Source organism: Macaca mulatta, chromosome 15 (genome assembly GCF_049350105.2).
Source record: "Macaca mulatta isolate MMU2019108-1 chromosome 15, T2T-MMU8v2.0, whole genome shotgun sequence".
Lineage (NCBI taxonomy): Eukaryota > Metazoa > Chordata > Mammalia > Primates > Cercopithecidae > Macaca > Macaca mulatta.
In genome coordinates this window covers 8,475,615-8,494,222 of record NC_133420.1, presented here as the reverse complement: position 1 = coordinate 8,494,222, position 18,608 = coordinate 8,475,615, and the positions used below count along the sequence as shown (strand labels likewise).

General features: G+C 53.5%; 2 protein-coding genes across 24 annotated transcripts in view; one reads left to right on the top strand and one right to left on the bottom strand.

Annotated features, from left to right (window-relative positions):
* The first annotated feature begins 297 nt into the window (after positions 1-297).
* On the top strand, positions 298-5,466 carry BRD3OS (BRD3 opposite strand). Of its 6 annotated transcripts, XM_077967209.1 has the most exons (4): positions 303-526; positions 835-1,080; positions 1,198-2,275; positions 3,829-5,466. In XM_077967209.1, the coding sequence occupies exons 1-2, from the start codon at positions 367-369 to the stop codon at positions 1,017-1,019; spliced, it is 345 nt and encodes a 114-aa protein (XP_077823335.1). In that variant the 5' UTR covers positions 303-366; the 3' UTR covers positions 1,020-1,080; positions 1,198-2,275; positions 3,829-5,466. The 6 variants fall into 6 exon arrangements, with proteins under 6 accessions (XP_077823334.1, XP_077823335.1, XP_028690462.2 ...); XM_077967208.1 differs by lacking the exon at positions 3,829-5,466 and having other exon boundaries at positions 298-526; positions 1,201-3,101; XM_028834629.2 differs by lacking the exon at positions 3,829-5,466 and having other exon boundaries at positions 1,198-3,101.
* Positions 5,315-18,608, bottom strand: part of BRD3 (bromodomain containing 3) — a 109,115-nt gene continuing 95,821 nt past the window's right edge. For 6 of the 18 annotated variants that reach the window (XM_077965422.1, XM_077965421.1, XM_077965423.1 and 3 more), the window contains 5 exons: positions 16,773-16,964; positions 15,035-15,270; positions 11,001-11,293; positions 9,684-9,812; positions 7,706-8,704 (listed from right to left, as the gene is read on the bottom strand). In XM_077965422.1, the coding sequence (XP_077821548.1) occupies positions 8,589-8,704; positions 9,684-9,812; positions 11,001-11,293; positions 15,035-15,270; positions 16,773-16,964 (966 nt within the window). In that variant the 3' untranslated portion in view covers positions 7,706-8,588. 18 annotated transcript variants of the gene reach the window in all.

Genomic DNA, 18,608 nt, shown 5'->3' with positions numbered 1-18,608 from the left:
TCCTCCAACCCCTCCTCCTCCAGCCCCTCCTCCTCCAGCCCTTCCTCCTCCAGCCCCTCCTTGTTCAGCCCCTTCTCCTCTAGCCCCTCCTCCAGCCCCTCCTCCTCCAGCCCCTTCTCCTCCAGCTCTTCCTCCAACCCCTCCTCCTCCAGCCCCTCCTCCTCCAGCCCTTCCTCCTCCAGCCCCTCCTTCTTCAGCCCCTTCTCCTCTAGCCCCTCCTCCAGCCCCTCCTCCTCCAGCCCCTCCTCCTCCAGCCCCTTCTCCTTGTCCAGACCCTCGCCATCCAGCCCCTCCTCCTCCAGCCCCACCTCCTCCTCTTCCAGTTCCTACTCCGGGCGGGCCCGGCCCGGCCTCCCGGAGCGATCGATGGCTCGGGCTCGTCGCACCCGCCTGCCCAGCCTCTGCGCTCGGCTCGCCAGGCCTGCGGCGCTACCATGGAGACACGGCCCCGCGGCCCCAGGCCCCGCCCTGGGAGCCCTGCAGCGCCTCGCCCCGCTGCCCGCGTCTCCGAGGCCCACGACGCGCGGTGACTGGGGTGGGCGACGTGGGGGACCCGGGGATGCGGGCGGACGATAGGGGACTGGAGGATGGGGCGACCCAGAGCGCGTGGGGTCTGGGGCACGGGGATGGGGGCCGCGGGCCATGCGACTGGGGCCCCAGGGTGCGCGCAGGCGGGGGGGACGCGCAATGGGGGCTCGGGACGCTGAGGCTGACCCAGCGCGGGTATCCCAGGACGGGAGGTCCCTGACGCTGCGCAGCTGGGAGGGCGTTCGGGAGTGGGTTGCGATGCTTCCCTGTTCGTTTTCTCCTGACATCGTTTTTGTTTGGGTCCAGGGGCCTCCCGGGAGCTGGATGCTCGGAGCAGAAAGGCGGCCCTGGGGGCCCCTTCCGGTCCCGGGGCTGACGCCTGGCGGCGTCGCCGAGAACCCGCGCCCTTTCAAGCGCCGCTGGCTCCTGTTTCACAGATGGAGACCCTGAAGCCCCAACAAGCAGCCTCCCCAGCACCGCCCAGTGACTGAAAAAGCTGGCACTGGGCGCCCGTCTCACTCCCCACCCAGCTCCCAGGCTGCCCCACCGGACGTAAGTAGCTCGATCTAGGCCGCTGACCCCCAGACAGTTGATGCTGCGCTGTAGACTGCCGCCGCTGCCGGGGCGCTTGACTTCCCCTCGCCTGACTGCATGTTCGTTCCTTTGCAGCAGCATCTTTGGGGAGAGACGAGACCTGAACAGACGCTGGGGCCGGATCCCCAGGGTGGGTCAGAACAGCCGCTGCCCTGAAAGCCGGCTCGGACAGATGCGTGCAGGGCGTGCCACCGGAGCTCCTTGCAGCTTGCGTCTGGGGCCACCATGTCCCTTCCTCAGGGCGCTGGATCCATCTCTTCAAACTCAGTGGTCCAGGCCATGGTGGCAGAATCACCCCCCAGGGTGTGACGCCACGTCCTTATCAATTCCACACAGCTGCACCCGGAAGAGCTGTGGCTGGGCGCCGCTCTGACCTGTGTGCGGTCCCCTGAATGGGTCTCAGGTGTCTTCAGAATGGCGAGGCCGCCTCATTTCCTCGCCACACAACCCTCCTGAGGACGCTGCCTGCAAATGGGCTGAATTCCTAATTTCTACCATTCAGTTAAACGAGGGATCCTTAAACCCCAAAGCTGGGAAAGCTGTCCGTTAATTTAGTGCGAAGCCTGTGGCAGCTGTCCACTCGTGGGCCATCTCAGAACAGCAGGATTCCCAGGAGTCCAGCAGGACAGGGGAGGGGATGAGTGGCCGCGTCCCCCTGGCAGAGAAGGCCTTGTCTGAAGGCTACGCCCGCCTCCGGTACAGGGACACCTCCTTGCTCATCTGGCAGCAGCAACAGCAGAAGTTGGAGTCTGTGCCTCCCGGGACATACCTGAGCAGGAGCCGAAGCATGTGGTACTCACAGTATGGAAATGAGGCCATCTTGGTCCGAGACAAAAACAAGCTCGAGGTCTCCAGGGACACAGGGCAGTCCAAGTTTTGCGCAATCATGTAATTCCCATGTGAGCACCTGAGCCCAGGACCACTCTTCAAGGAAAACAGACATGGGTTTCATTCAGTTGTCTTGATTTCTAATCCTTGCTGGAAGATTTTGAATAATGAATGTGAAGATCAAACCGTGGCGTAAGAACCCAAGCAGCAAAGAATCTGCCCCCGAGTCCCTTAGCACAGCCGCGGTGTGACTGGTGCACAGGACACTTCCCCTCTAGAGTCCCCTCAGTTACTAGTCAGCTGTTTCGACATTCAAATTCTCCAGGTGCTGCTAGGGACGGCATAGGCCTGGGCACTGCTAGATGCTTGGTTTAACCAAGCCAAGAGTAACCCTCCCATCCCTGTTATAAACCACCTTTTCAAGTTTGTATAGGTTTTAGTTTTTTGTTTTTAGCATAAATGGCGGAGTAGCAGCAGCATCTCACTGGGAGCTTTGTCGCACTTACATTTTGTTGCTTGCTTTTTGAGACAGGGTCTCACTCTGTTGCCCAGGCTGGACTGCAGTGGTACGATCACAGCTCACTGTAGGTTCGATCTCATGGGCTCAGGTGATCTTCCCAAACTCAGCTTCCCAGGTAGCTGTGGCTCCAGGCGAACTACTGTGTATAGAGACAGGGTTTCCCTATGTTGCCCAGGCTGGTCTTACACTCCTGGGCTCAAGCCTCCCATGGTGCTGGGATTACAGGCGTGGGCCACCGCACCAAGCCCGCATTTATATTTTGAGTTACCAAAATGATCGTCCTGTGTGAAGCATCATGGTAGCTTCCAAGCATTTGCGGCCCACCGGCCAGTGCCTCCAAAACACATTCAGGAAACCTGAGAGTTGTAAGTTGCACATGTGTGGCGTACAGTGATTTCCATGTAGTAACAGGGCTGAGCAAGGCAGGCTCTCCGTCAGACTTAAAGCATTCAGCCTCTGCCCCCAGGCCGCCACTGACGTGTTCACTGTCGCTGCCACAGCTGGCCACCTGTGTGTTCAGTCTCCATGAAGGATTCACCCTCTGCTCTGACATCTCCTTGGCTACACAAATGTGCAGGTGTCTCTTGTCAAAGCTAATTTTTCTTTTCTAAATAAACATCCTTTAATACACTGCTCCCCTTCCTCACGTTATTTTTATCCTTGTTCGTAATATGCTACTTGGCTTCCCATTTTTTATAGCAGTAATATCTAATTGATTGCTAAAAACTGCAATACAGAAAGGCATAAAGCAAAGCAAAAGTGCTCTCCCTGGGGAGAAGCTGGCTGGCAGCTGGGGGCGTGTCCCGTAGCTCCTCAGTGTGCGTACACGGTCACGTGATTCTGACGGCGTCCTCCTGTACCATGCCTCTTGTGTCTGCCATTTTCTTTCTTGCCCAACTGTACAGACTGGGCATTCACTTCATGCTTTTTTGTTTGTTTTTTTGAGACAGAGTCACTGTGTTGCCCAGGCTGGAGTGCAATGGTGCAATCTCAGCTCACTGCAACCTCTGCCTCCTGGGTTCAGGTGATTCTCCTGCCTCAGCCTCCTGAGTAGCTGGACTTACAGGTGCCTGCCACCACGCCCAGCTAATTTTTGTATTTTTAGTAGAGACAGGGTTTCACCATGTTGGCCAGGCTGGTTTCAACCTCCCAATCTCAGGTGATATGCCTGCCTCGGCCTCCCAAAGTACTGGGATTACAGGTGTGAGCCACCGCACCCGGCCCACTTCATGCTTTTAACCTCTGACTCGCAGCTCTCCCGTGAGTCCACAGATGGGCAGTGACAGCGTCGAAGTTGTCATCTGTGCAAACAGCATGTTCTGAATGTGCCTGTACTCGGTTCGTGCTTCTCTTTGCAGCTGTGCAAGTTCATTCGCAAACATCCTAGAAGTGGAACTGCTGGGTCAAAGTGCATTCCCCAAACGTCCTGCCAGAGGCCTGGTCGGCAGCAGCCTCCTGCACTGCCTGGGTCCTTTCTGAGAGATTCCTGGCTTGTTTGCAGCCTGCGGCTGGGAGGTTTGAAGTCAGACTTCCAGGATTGCAGAATGGAGCTGCAGAGTGAGTAAGCATGGGGCTGGAGGACCTGCCCCGCTAGCTGACACACCCACAGCAAGGCGGGCCTGCCAAGGAAGCACTACACATCCACTAGGTAGGGTTTGTCTACATCTTTTTAGTTCTTCAGTTTAAGTCCTGCCTGGGAAGAAAGCAAACTCCAGAGGCAAATCTGGAATGCCTGTGGGCCACCTTCTCACCGCACCACAGACTCCCCCGAGGATGGGTTGTGGCGGGGTTGATGCCAAGCATAGGAGGCAGCGCTGACACGCAGAATGGGATCTGAGATCATGTGCAGCGCTGGGAGGATGTGTGCTCAAGGGCCAGTCTCTGCAGGGGTCAGGGCATGTGGGCCATGCACAAGCCAGCTGGCACTAAGCTGCTTAGGCTGCAGGAAGACACCATCTGCCTGGGGCGGACAAGGCCCCATGTCCATCCTCAAGGAGGCTAGTCTGGATAAGGGTCACAATCTGGCCAAGAGTGACACCGTGCCCCCTGACTCCATCTGGGGTCGAGTTGGACAGGTCCTCAGGCCTAGACGTGGGCCCAGCCAGAATCTTCTCCCCTGGAATGTCTCCTCCAGGCCTAGTTCCAGAGCTGTCATTCTTCAGTGAGCCGTGCTGCACGCCAGCCTCTGCAGTCTGGCAGTTAAACCTATGAAAATCTGCTTTTGGGATTTTATTTGCATGTCCCTTAGGACTGAGCGCATCACAGGAAGCCACTTCAGGATGGACTGAGGTGCAGAGGGAGGGGACAAGTGGCCAGGTCAACTAGAAGAGCACAGAACCTGGCCGTCTCGAAGAGGGCAGCTTGTTCCAGGGAACCAATGAACTGTCAGTAAAGGGGATCGTAGCTTCCTAGTGAGGCCAGAAATGATGCTCCCTTCATCCTGCCAGGGCACAGGACAAGGGCTACTTAATGGTTTGGTTATTATTATTTTTTTGGGAGAGGTGGTCCAGGCTGGAGTGCAGTGATGCAATCACGGCTTTACTGCAGCCTCAAACTCCTAGCCTCAGGCCATCCTCCTGCCTCGGCCTCCCAAAGTGCTGAGATCACAGGCACGAGCCACTGCATTCTGCCTTTAAATGGTTTTGGGGGGCCCCTTTTGGATGCTTTGGGTGTTTTTGCCAAGAGTTACAGGATGTCAAGTGTGGGGAGCTCAGCACCCTCACTGTGGACCAGTGAAGGCTGTTCCAGACCAGGTGCTTCCAGACATTTCTAGGCTCCAGGAGAGAGGCTGGGAGCCCCCACACAAAGCACAGGAAAATGTAAAATAACAGTCCTTTTTTTTTTTTTTTTTTTTTTTTTTTGCTTTTTATTATGAAAACAAAACAAATGCCCCAGGAGAAGGGTCCATGATTACCAGAAACATCAAAGAGTACTTTCTACCATTTTTATTCTGTTGTGTTGAGGCCAGCATTGCAATAAACAAGCTAAACTACTTACATTGGACTCATTTTCAGTAACTGACATTTACAGGAATATACTAGAAACGGCACTAAAAAGTTTAAGAAAAGTTACGGTAAACTTGCATGCACATCATACAGAAAAGTAACACTTTAACTATAAAAAGGAAAACCCTCCCGGAGGCCTTATGCCAGTGTTAAGAAACGGCGCTACTCTGGATGTGACCAATTCTGTATGTAGGTGTTACTCTTTCCCAAAAGACTGTCAGAGGCGTGAGTGCTGCAAAACAACAACAACAAAAACAAACACCAAAGAAAATGTGTCTTACAGTTTGTAAGCAAGATGACACCGCCCAACACAAAGAGGGGTCTGGAGTTCAGTTCACGCCCGAAGCCTGCCCCCTTGGCCTCCAGGGGTCACTCAGAGCATTCTCAAATCCAATTCCGACACACGACTTGTCACTGCTCCTCTCCCCTTGAAAAAAGCATGTTAGAAGCTGCCCTACAGGTCTCAGCAGCGGGACAATCTAATTTAATCACCGCAGCCTTCTAATACAGAAGACGTGGACGTGACTGTCACCCTCAGCCTGCCGGCGAGGGCGCTGAGGAAGTCATCAATCCTTCGAAACTCTGAAAAGAAACCAGTGTTGAAGTCTGGACAGAAAGCCTTAAAAAAGTGACAGCACCAATGCGGCTGCTCAGTGTACCCTCGGGTGGGCCGTCAGGGTCAGTGGCTTCTTTCTAGATGAAAGGAGCAGAGGCGAGCCAACGCCACCATCACAGAGAACCAGCCGAGAAGGAATGGCCCCACGACGCTCCTGCTGCGCTGCCCCACAGCCGGCTGCTCCCGACAGCTCACACAGGCGGCACGTGCCTCACTGCCCTGTGGCTGGAGGGACATTTCAAGGAGCGCCCCCCATCCCCAGGCACCCCCAGCTTAAGGTGTGCGCATCACCCAGCCCTGTGCTGGCAGCACGTTACCAACCAGCCTGCATGAAGACCTGTCCACTGTCGTGTGTGATTTCCTTAAATTCGGTTTAAATAGTCCATTAACAATCTGTTGAGAAAATACCTTTGAAAAACAAGGGTAACTTTAAAAAATGGAAACTTTCAAATCCATTTATATTTTTATTATAAACAAAACTTAATTAAAAGTTTTAACAAACTGGCTGAAAACTCACCAAGTGTCAGACTTACCAGCAATTTAAAAAGTAGTAACTGACCAGCATTTCCTCATCAGAGCCCCCTCTCCAGTAAGGGTGTACCTACATCTGTAAGGGCCAGTGGACTCTGAATCAATTTTATGTTGTTGTTTTTTTTTAAATCACCATGTATTAGGATATTAATGATAGTCCCTCTATCCATCCAGAAGTGCTGGCAGAAAGCACTGGCCACCATACAGGACAGACGACACCACGGCTCCATAGCCAGCGTCTGCCTGGAGGCTCCCCCACGCCCAGGTCCGGGAGAATGCCTGGTTTCAGTCATTTCCGGGCTAACTGTGACAACGCGTGAGCAGGGAGCACCGTGCAAGTCTCTGGGAGGGAATCCTCCTGGGGCCCAGAGACTCCTCTACCCCTGAGGAGGGCAGACAGGCTGGGGAGGGCCTGGCCAGGCCTCTGTAGGCTGGCATGGGGCAGGCATGCCCACCCACGAGCCCGGGAAGCTAACCCTGGCATTCCTGGCCGAAGCTGCCATGCTCATTGGTGGGCCAGTGTGGGGCATCCCCGCACTCAAAGGCCATATGGCAGCCTCTGGGAAAACAAAACCAAAACATAACCTTCTATTAAACTCTGTATATTATTATTTTTTACAATAGAAAGTTAAAAATCAAGACTTAGATTTACTATACATTTTTTCTCTCAGATTACAAAGTTTATATTATATAACTGGGGTTCCCTAAATCGATTTCTTTTAAAACAGTCTTAAAGAGACCAGAAGTGAATACAAAAGAACTAAACAAAATAAAAAATTAGAATGTGCTGTAGCTGAAAGCTGTCTATACCTGTAAGCCTCCAAGTTTCATACAAAAAAAAAAAAAAAAAAACCACAAAGAAAAAACCCAAAAAACCCAGCGAACCCAGGGGCGAGCGCGCGAACACAGATGTGGGTGAGCACCGCGCGGTGGCAGGAGTTAGCACCTGGAGACGACAGGCCGCCGCCAGACAGGACCCGGGCCCGGCACACCACTGACAAGGCCTGCATCTCTGCGATTGTGTGAATGCATTTCTTCTGCGGTTTTTTCTTATTTTTTTTTTTTTAAAAATGACCAATGATGTTAATAAATAACTATTTATATACACAAAAGCTTGGGAAGTGGTTCCCAAGGGCGCAGCAGCAGCAGCAGCAGGGGCGGCGCTAGCCAGGCGGGGACTCACAGCGGGCTGGACTTCCGTAGAAAATTGCCGAACCTTACAAAAAAAGTCTCCTTTTTTTTTTTTTTTTTTTAAATCTTTTCTTCTTTTTTTTTTTTAAAGTTGAGGTAAAAGCTTCAGTGTATGGAAACCTGCAGGCTGCACACACAGCCGCTCTGTTCCCTCCGAGGAGCTCCTGACATCACCACGATCGGAGAACGCACATCCCACCCGACCCCCACAAGGGCTCCACGCTCCGGGCTGGGGCTGTGACAACCCTTCGCTTAGGCCCAGCCTGGTCCCCACAAACAGGCACATCTGTCCTCAGCCCCTCCAGAAAGAGGTGGCCGCGTCAGACACGAGGGTCAGAGCTCAGGGCCCACATGACAAGGACGAAACAGCTTTCAAATACAGTACCCATGGCCGAGACATTTCCTTGGAAAAAATGCTTTCTCGAGCTGTCGACCAGGTTGGGTCTAAGCAAAGGGATTCCACCAGGTTCTTCGGTACGAATCTCACACAGTTTTCTGGGGTCATCAGGTTAGCATGTGAAGTTGTCATCTCCAAGTGACTGAATTCAGTGATGAAGAAGAGACTTTCTGCAGAGTTCACACCTTCTCATCAAGTCTAACGCACACACAAGATAGACCTCTGACCTATGAAAGCAAAAACTGGAAGATATCATAACACTGAATTAAGAAGCAGACCTGCACACCATGGAACGAAAGTAGTCTATGAACCACAGAGGGGCACGGCAGAGTCTCGGCGTGTGCGACATCCATTTGTCCTGTTCTGTCCGAAGCCAGTTCACTCTGAGTCGCTGCTGTCAGAGCTGGACCCGCTGGAGCTGCTGCTCCCAGACTCAGAGGAGCTGCTGCTGCTGAGCCTGGACGGGCCCCCTGAGGGTGCTGAGCCGGGTTTCTCTGTGGAGACATGGACAGGGAGATGCGCTCTGCACACCCGCTCCTTGACCTGCTTGGCGGCACGTCGTCCATGCCAGTGTGACACCACCACACCGCATGCCACGATCCACCCATTTCCTGGCCCAGTCGTTTGATCAGTATTTACTGAAATTAATCAGGTCAACAAGACTATCTGAATATACTTGAGACAGAAAAACTGAATACAGACTACTAACAGGAAACGATGGATGCGAGAAAGGCTGCCCATCAAAAATATCCGCCAGTCACATGGCCACCAGCAGCAACGACAGGAACACCAGCTGCTGGCGTTTCTGGAACGCTTAGTCTGCCTGGGGCGTCCCAAGAGTGACTACAGGAGACAGACCCCTTCAGTGGGCAGGGTCATGGGCCCTGTCTCAACACTGGGCAAACCATGTCGCAAGGCCATGGCCCCCAGCTAGAACATGCTCCAGTCCAGACAGGACCATACTGTCCCCCGTATGTGTCCTGGAAGCCAGGGAAAGAGATGCGTGCTCTAACAGGGTCCAAAAACGGAGGCAAGGGCTCAAATGCTGGCTCCCCTGAACACAAGACCTGGCAATGCGCAGGGCATGGGGCTGGGCCTCCACCTCTGCTACCTCAGCCTGCTGTGAACTGCTGCCACTGCCAGGGAACAGTCAGAAAGCTCACTGCCTAGGGGCTGGGCTGCCCAGTCGAGCCCCACAAGAGCCCTCTCCTGGGGGGTCCTCTGTCTATGGTGCCCTGGAATGGGGTGTATCCACACACCCCCCACATTGCACACCTCCCTGCAGGGTTGGGGTGTGACCCCCGAGTGACAGACAAGGAAATCGCGGTTTCAGGAGCTCAAGAGCTCATCTAAGAACATGGAGCTCATCAGGTGAGCCACACTCAGAGGTGGGCCTGCTTGATGCTCAAACCCCTATTGCTGACAGCCCCCAACCCCCACCAAAGAGAGGTGGCATGGCGGCGCAGGCGGTACCTTTCCGGGCGGGTTTCTTGCTGCTGCTCAGCTGCCCGCTGACGTCCTGCAGACGCTTTTCCAGCTCCTTCTTCTTTTCCTGAGCTAGCTCCTCTTTCGACTTGGCTGCCTGTTTCTTCCCGCTTGCTGCTGTCGGGGAACAAATGGGCACTCAGACTGCAGAGGGGACCGATGGGGCAGGAGCCAGGGCTGCATCCAGGTGGCCAAGGCCCCAGCCCTGCACACTGGCATCCACACCAGCTGCCCAGCTTTCATGGGTCTGGGAGCTGACAGAGACACAGCTGTCACCAGGGCTTTAAGTGGCAGAAATGACTGGGTTGAGACAGACCCACCACCACCCGCATCTGCTGAGCCCTCAGAGTGTGCAAAGCCTGGATCCTAAGGTGACAGAGGCCATTCCTATGGTGCCAGCAGGTGCACAGGCAGAATGTGGTTTGGCCAGTGTCCCTCATGTGCAGGGCCAGAGCCTCTGATTCATGGACCTGCCTTACCAGGGCCGCTGCTCTCCACTGCCTGACACTCCTGAGTCACTCCCCCCAAGTCGACCCGGTGACCTGCTGTGGGTCAGACGCACCATGACCACACAGATATTCCAGCCAGGAAAAGGAGACTTGCTCTGAGAACGAGCGAGGCCCATGCACACCCAAGAGGCCACATGCAAGTTCAAGTGAGCCCTGCACTCACTTGACAGCCTGTGGGGGCTGCCACAAGGGCCACCTCAGGTCTGCCCTCCCTCCTACTCTGCCAGACCTGCAGACCCCAGCAGTGATTTGTTCCTGCCACTGACTTCAGGGAAGCCTGGGCCGGTGCCCCACGGTCCGTCCTGTGAGGCCTCTGGACTTGTGACTCCAGTCAAAGGCAGGGTGTCCCTGTTATAAGAGAAGCCGGTCTGTCCTGCAAGGGACCATGAGAGGTCACCTGCAGCCAAGGCCCCAAATGGAGGGAACCTCAGGAAGGCATGCGGTGAGGACCCTAACTGGGCCCTGAATGAATGGGGTTTGGGGCCGAAGTCCAGCCCCAGGGTCGCGCGTTCCCTGGACAAGGTTAAGGCCAAGGCACGCAGTGCTGCCCATGTCCCCGACAACAGGGCAAGAGGGCTCTGGCTGGGTGGGGCTCAGGCCTGGGTTCAGCCCCAAGCCCACTGGCCCTGGCTGAGCACAGATATCCTCAGGGCATCTGTGGTGGGACCAAGGAGCCAAGACAGTGTGACAGCCCTGTGCCCACGCTCGCTGCACAGGGTCTGTGAGGAGTGACAGGAGGGGCAGGCCAAGGAGGGAAGAGGAGATTCGAGCACCATGCTCCACCCAGGCAACTTACAGAACGGTTTCCTTTGCTTTTTCTGTAAACAAGACTTGACATATCTCTCCAGTTCCCGCAAAGTGGTGGGTTTCAGAGTCTCAAAGTCAATTTCTATCTCGTCGGGGTTGGAGTCCCTGAGCGAGGGCTCCCGAGACTGGATGATGTGTACCACCCGGCCCAGCTTCTCCCCGGGCAGCCGGTTGATGTCCAGGCTAAGCTGGCGCTTTTCGTCGTAGCTCATGGGCAGGCCTTCCTCCTCTTCCTCCGAGTCGTAGGAGGCAGATGCCTGCTTGCTGCCTTTCTTCAGCTGTCTGGGGCAGAAGACAGAGCAACGTGGCGTTGAGTCTCTGTCTACCTGCCCTGGGAGCCCACTGCACACACCCCTTCCTCCCAACAGCAGGCTGTTCTCTGGGACTAAGCTTTCTTCCCAAAGTGGTGCCCCAAGGCAGAAAATCCAAGGTTAGAAAAGTTGCTCCCAGCTGCCGGGTTTCCAGACCTTGGCCAGAAAACAATTACAGAGGTTAGTTCCTCTCCACACCCCATAGGCATCTCAAACTCCACAGGTCAAGAAATGATCTCCGTATTCAGGTAATCCAAAAGAAGGCAAAAAAGGGGGAACACAGGAACAAAAAACACAGAGGAAAAAGAAAATAATAAAATGATACACCAAAATCCAAGTATATCAATAATTACGTGAAATATAAACTGTCTAAGGCCCGGTATGGTGGCTCACGCCTGTAATCCCCGTCCTTTGGGAGGCTGAGGCGGGCGGATCACGAGGTCAGTAGATTGAGACCATCTTGGCTAACAGGGTGAAACCTGGTCTCTACTAAAAATACAAAAAATTAGCCAGGAGAGGTGGCACACGCCTGTAATCCCAGCTACATGGGAGGCTGAGGCAGGAGAATTGCTTGAACCAGGGAGGCAGAGGCTGCAGTGAGCCAAGATCTTGCCACTGCACTCTAGCCTGGGCAACAGAGCAAGACTCTGTCTCAAAAAAAAAAAAAGAAAAGAAAAAGAAAAAAAAGAAAGAAATATAAATGGTCTAAACACACCAACTAAAAGGAAGAGATACTCAGGTTGGATTAAAAAACGAGACCCAACTTACTAGTGTCTACACAAATGCCACTTTAAATATAATGTTCTAGGTAGGTTAAAAAGAAAAAAGTGAGGAAAAATATATACTATGCAAACATTAGTCAAAAGAAAGCTGGGGTGGCTATATTAATTTCAGACAAAGTAGACTTCAGAAAAAGGAATATTTTCAGGAAAAAAGGACAATGCAGGGACAGGCATGGTGGCTCACGCCTGTAATCCCAGCACTTTGGGAGGCCGAGGCGGGTGGATCACCTGAGGTCAGGAGTTTGAGACCAGCCTGGCCAACATGGCAAAACCCTGTCCTTACTAAGAAAGCAAAAATGAGCCAGCCATGGTGGCGGGCACCTGTAATCCCAGCTACTTGGGATGCTGAGGCAGGAGAATCACTTGAACCCGGGAGGCAGAGGTTGCATGAGCTGAGATCGTGCCACTGCACTCCAGCCTGGGCAACAGAGTGAGACCCCTTCTCAAAAAAATTTTTTAAATAAAAAATAAAAAAAAGGTTTCAAGTCAGTAATCTAATCTTCTACCTTGTAAAAAGAAGCCAAGTCTAAGCAAAAGGAAACAGTGAAGATGAGAAATAAATAAAAGTAAAAACATTTTTTAAAAAATCAGTGAAATCTAATTATGTTTCTTTGAAAGATCAATAAAATTGGTAAGTCTCTATCCAGATTCACCAAGAAAAAAGACACAAACTACCAATATCAGGAATGAAAAAGACACACCACTACAGGTCCTACAGACAATAAAAGGATAATAGGGAAATACTAACCAATAAACTTACGTCCGTAAGTTTGACAATCTGAGCGGAATGGATTCATGCCTTCAAAGGCATAAACCTCTAAAACTCACTCAAGAAGAAACTGATAATCTAATAAGTCTATACCTATTAAAATAATTGAATTCATGATTAAAAACTTTCCAACAATCACAACTCCAGGCTCAGATGGTTTTGCTAGTGAATCCCACCAAACATTCAAGTGTTAATATCAATTCTATAAATTTACTCCGGAGAACAGAACAGGGGCAACACTTTTCAAATCTTTTTTTTTTTTTTTTTCTGAGGCCAAGTCTCACTCTGTCGCCCAGGTTAGAGTGCAGTGGCATGATCTTAGCTCACTGCAACCTCTGCCTCCTGGGTTCAAGCGATTCTCCTATCTCAGCCTCCCGAGTAGCTGGGATTACAGGCGCCCACCACTGTGCCTGGCTAATTTTTTCTATTTTTAGTAGAGACAGGGTTTTACCATGTCGGCCATGCTAGCCTCGAACTCCTGACCTCAGCTGATCCGCCTGCCTCAGCCTCCCAAATTTCTGGGATTACAGGTGTGAGCCACTGCACTCGGCCTTAAATCATTTTTTAATTGCCTCTAATCACTCAAATATTATATCCCAAGACTTTTTTTTTTTTTTTTAAAGAGGTAAGAGTCCCACTGTGTTGCTCATGGTGGTCTCAAACTCCTGAGCTCAAGTGATCCTCCTGCCTTGGCCTCCCAAAGTGCTGGGATTACAGGTGGGAGCCACCACACCTGGCCCCAACTCATTTTTCAGGCCAGCATTATAATGATACTAAGACCAGACAAAGATAGTACAGGCTAGGTATCCCAAAACCAAAAATCCAAAATGCTCCAAAATCTGAAACTGTCTGAATCTTAACGTGACGCTCAAAGGAAATGCTCACTGGAGCATTTCAGATTTTCAGATTTGAGATGCTTCAGATTTGAGATGCTCAATGGGGAGTATAATGCAAAAATTCCACAATCTGAAAAAATCCAAAATCTGAAGCACTTTTTATTCTAGAAACACCCTTATTTTAGATAAAGGATACTCAACCTGTATAAGAAAAATGGATTTTTGCATCCCCCTCCAAAAAGGAAAGAGGGAGGGAGGGAGAAAAGAAGGGAAGGAAAGACCTACCCCGACCATTCCACTCACTGTCTCCATCAATGGCTGACCCAGCCGTCCAAGCGCAAACCCAGGACCCCCAGGCTCCTCTCCTCTCCCCTCCAAGCACCAGGACCTGGCCATGCCGCCTCCCAAATTATTCTACCTCCAGAGCCACACCAATTTATCTTGCCTGCACAACCACGATAACCTCCAAAGGGGTAGGTATCCTGTCTTCCATTCCAGATTCCCACTAAGCTCTTCTCCATAGCGGCAAGGATCCGACCATGCTGAGCTTAAATCCTAACTCCCCTTCATCTGCTTGGAAAGGAAGCGTGAACACCTCAAACGAAGCCGGCCGATCTCAGCAGCCTCAACTCACCTCTTTTCCCAACTTTTTTTCAGTGGTGCCAAATTTGCCCTCATTCCCAAAAGGAACACGTCCTGCTGCCTCTGCGGCTTTGTACCCACTGTTCCCTGTTGTTGGAACTCCCTCCCCAGCCCTCGGCTGCCAAGCTTGCTCCCACACAGCTGTTGCCTCCCGCCCCGGGAAGCCTCCCTTCTACCTGGCTGGCAGAGGAATCCTGGGCCTGAGCTCCTTCCCTACTAGCTCATATTGCTTTGTGGCTCCTGCGTGTCCCCAGCAGACACTCTTCAGGGTGGTGTCCAGCCACAGCACGGGCTCAAGGAGGCTGAATGCAGCTGTGCACGATTCCACCACCCCTGCTCCCTGCCTATGGGCAAGCCCAAAATGGGGCATTCAACTCCCCCAAGTCAAGATCCTTGGCCCAGACCAGGAAAACATCCCAAAAGCTTCAAGATGTGGAGACCAGGCCGTGGCAGCACTTCCATGCCCAGAATCCAGGCCTGCCCTGCAGACAGCTGAGCAGCACCACCTGAGCCCCCGGACTTCCTAGCATAGGTCTCATCAGGTCCTCAGTCTCCCCGCCCTCATCACCCTGGTTTCCAGGTGGCCAAGGCACAAAGCCCCCAATCCCAGCACTGCTGCTACGTGAGCCCCCATAGCACACTGAGCGCCGGGCTCTTGCAGCCTGAGCAGGTCTGGAGCCCACCTGCCGGCCACGGTCGTGCTGTTGGCCTTCTTGGCAGGAGCCTTCTTCTGCTGGGCCTGCTTGGCAGGCGGAGCCACCTTGGCCTTCTTCTCTTCCTCGGCCTTCACCTTGTGCTTCTCCTTCTCCTTCTCCTTATCCTTCTTCTTCTTCTCCTTCTCCTTCTTCTCCTTCTTCTTCTTTGGTTTGTTTACGGGGGCCTGAGACAGGGCGGCCAGCTGCTCGTGCACGGCCTTCAGCTGGAAAAGAGCAGGCAGCTGAGCAGGCGTCGGGCACAGCCCACACCACTGGGGCTGCCTGGGGCCCTGGATGGGAGGGGGCTTGGGGCGATGTCGGAGCTGCCTCCGCTGGGCACGGAGGTGAACCAGGAGCACCCGGGCCCTGCTCTGCCCCTCACTCCCGTGACCCCTAGTGAGTCATGAGCCCTCTCCGCCTTGGCTTCCTCACCTGCAGTGGGGAAGAGATGCCTGGCCACAGGTTCAGCACTGCACAGGCAGCACAACAGGGCAGCTAAGGGCAGCTAACTTTTTAAAAAAAACTATTATACTTTAAGTTCTGGGATACATGTGCAGAATGTGCAGGTCTGTTACATAGGTATACACGTGTCACAGTGGTTTGCTGCAGCCATGAACCCGTCATCTACATTAGGTGGGCAGCTAACATTTTTATCACCACTGTTTAGATGAGGAAGGACTCTCTAGAAGTTTAAATGCCTGCACAAAGGAGATTTTCATCAGTAACTTCTGGGAAGCCATTTGATAACACGCAGGTCTCCGGGGTTAAAACAAACCACTGCCAGCAGCCAGCATTCATCCGGGGCCGCCCTGCAGCTGGCAGTGTGCCAAGCACCTTGCCCTCTCTACTGGAGCCACACCATGGGAGAGGAGAGGCACTGCCCAGGTGAGGACACAGCCTGTCCCTGCCTTTGGGTGGTCTGTGCAAGGAAGACAGTGGGTGGGTGGAGGAGCTGCCACCTCACAGACGTCTGCCCCGCTGTGTGTCCTTGCCACTTCAAAATCAAATATCCGACCCAACTCTGGGGTCTGCAGGGCCATCGCTGTCCTTGCAGCCCTGATTCATGCTGTTCCCCTCCTGACTCGACAGCCCTGCTCTATTTTCTCTCAATCTGGGGCCCCAGAAATCATGCACCTGGCTGGCTGCCGGAGGTTTGGGGAAACAATTCACATCTTTCTCAATTCGACCTCGAGACAGCTCAGAGGGGGCGACATCTGTCCCATACTGCAAACGAGGAAAGCGAGGCAGAGAAGGGGGAGGAAGCACAGCCTGGCAGCTGGGCTGGGGCTGGGCTGGGCTGGGGCTGGGCAGCTGCACGGCAGGGCCCTCAGGACCCTGGAGCCCGCACCCCACCCCACTGCAAGTGACTGCTTGGAGCCCAGGCACTACTGCGGCCTCTGCAAGTGCCTCACAGGCCTTTCTCAAGCAGAGCAAGGCACACATAACCACACATGACCACTGAGCTCCCACCTGAGGCCCGCCAGGTCTCCAGAAACATCCCAGCCAGGAGTCAGCGCAGCCACCCATGTGTGCTGTGGGTTAGGCTCACGCCACGCCAGAACAGACCTGGGGAGGGCACTCCGAGTACCTTTACGAGGAAGCACTGCGGCGGCTGCTGTGGGACACAGGGCAGAGGAGGGAACCATGCAAAGGGACAGACCTTGGGCTGCCGTGCCAGCAATCCCGCCTCAGCCCCTGAACCCTACCCAGGTATGCCAGTGCCCACCTGCTCCTGCAGCTCTGCCAGCCTGGTGGCCCGCTCCTCCTCTGAGTCCGAGCTGCCTGAATCCGAAGAGCTCTCCTCGCTGCTACGGCTGCTCTCAGCACCCTTGCTCACCACGGGGGCTGCGGGGGCAGGCAGTGCCGGCGCCTCCACGGGCTCATCCGGCATCTTGGCAAACCTCATCTCAAACACATCCTGCGGGAGAACAGAGGTTGCCCTGAAGACATGGACCCCCATGGGGCTGCCCCTTGGTGTGGGCCCTCAGGGTTCCTGAAGTGCCCCTGGGGCAGCACACACAGCTGTTACAAAGGTCGGGCCAGGAGGAGACAGGGTCCCGCCTGCCTGGGGACTGTGATCGCTTCCAACTCGCCCTCCCTCCCTCCCCAGGCAATTCCTGGGGACAGGCCTGGGAGCAGGGGACACAGGAGCTGGCTCACAGCTCCCTTCACCAACTCCATGAGCCCTCTCTAGAAGATGCACGCATCCTTCTAGCCTGCTGGCCCGAAGCTCTCCGGGCTGCCCCTGCTGTGAAATGGGAGTGTCTTCCTTTGAGCTTGGACAGGGTCCTCCACAGCCACAGGAGTCCGAGTGTTGACCTCTTCCCATCTCTTCACCCCGGAACTGACTGGAGCATCACATCTCATGAAGGGTTAACTCTAAAAGTTGGTCCAAAAGGCCAAAGTCTAGTCCTATCAATATTTTATTTACAAAAAAATATAAAAATTAGCCACTCATGGCAGCACACGCCTGTGATCCTAGCTGCTCGGGAGGCTGTGATGGGTGGATTGCTTGAACCCAGGAGGTCGAGGCTGTAGCAAGCTGAAATCATGCCATTGCACTCCAACCTGGGTGACAGAGTGAGACCTGTCTCAAATATAAATATATATATAAATATTTCATTTTATATACATATATATTTTACTATTTTTTTTTTCTCTCGAGACAGAGTCTTGCTCTTTTGCCTAGGCTGGAGTGCAATGGCATGATCTCAGCTCACTGCATCTTCCACACCCTGGTTTCCAGTGATTCTCCTGCCTCAGCTTCCCAAGTAGCTGGGATCACAGGTGTGTGCCACCACTCCCAGCTAATTTTTTGTATTTTTAGTAGAGCCGGAGTTTCATCATGTTGGCCAGGCTATTCTCGAACTCCTGACCTTGTGATCTGTCTGGGCCTCCTAAAGTGCTGGGATTACAGGTGTGAGCCACCACGCCCAGCCTACTTTATTTTCTGTAAGGACAGGGTCCTGCTCTGTTCCCCAGGCTGGTCTTGAACCCCTGAGCTCAAGTGATCCTCCCACCCTGGCCTCCCAAGGTGCTGAGATTACAGGTGTGAGCCATCACACCCGAACCTCCTATCAAAATTGACTTTGGAAAGCCTTTGGACCAGGACCTAGGCCCTCAGTAGCCCCTCTCAGCAAACGTCCCCCTCCCCGGGGCAGCCCAGGCTCAGTGAAGACAGGGATGCACAGTGACACGGAAATGAGAGATTTCTTTGCCAAGCCCAGAAACCTGAATCCACACCGTCTGCACACATGATGTGCCTCCACTGTTCAGGCTGGACCCAGCCCTGCAAAAGCCCACCCCAGGCTCTCATATCCCGGGCTCTCCTCTCAGATGTCCCCAGAGGCAACCCAACCCACAGAGCAGCGATCCAGGCCCCCATTCGGCTGACAATCTTGAAGGTCATTCAGGTCAGGTCATTTTGCTGTCGGGCTCTAACCCCACAGCTCAATTGATAAAATGGTACAATTGCTAAATAGTGTTCAGTCATGGAAATCCATCAGCCTCAGGGTCTCACTCTGTTGCCCAGGCTGGAGTGCAGTGCAATCACAGCTCGCTG

Excerpts from the sequence above, each read along its gene's own strand:
- BRD3OS (XM_077967206.1), top strand. The coding sequence starts at position 367 with ATGGCTCGGGCTCGTCGCACCCGCCTGCCCAGCCTCTGCGCTCGGCTC. Across the intron at positions 536-834 it reads CACGACGCGCGGTGACTGGG|GGGCCTCCCGGGAGCTGGAT; the intron begins GTGGGCGACGTG and ends GTTTGGGTCCAG.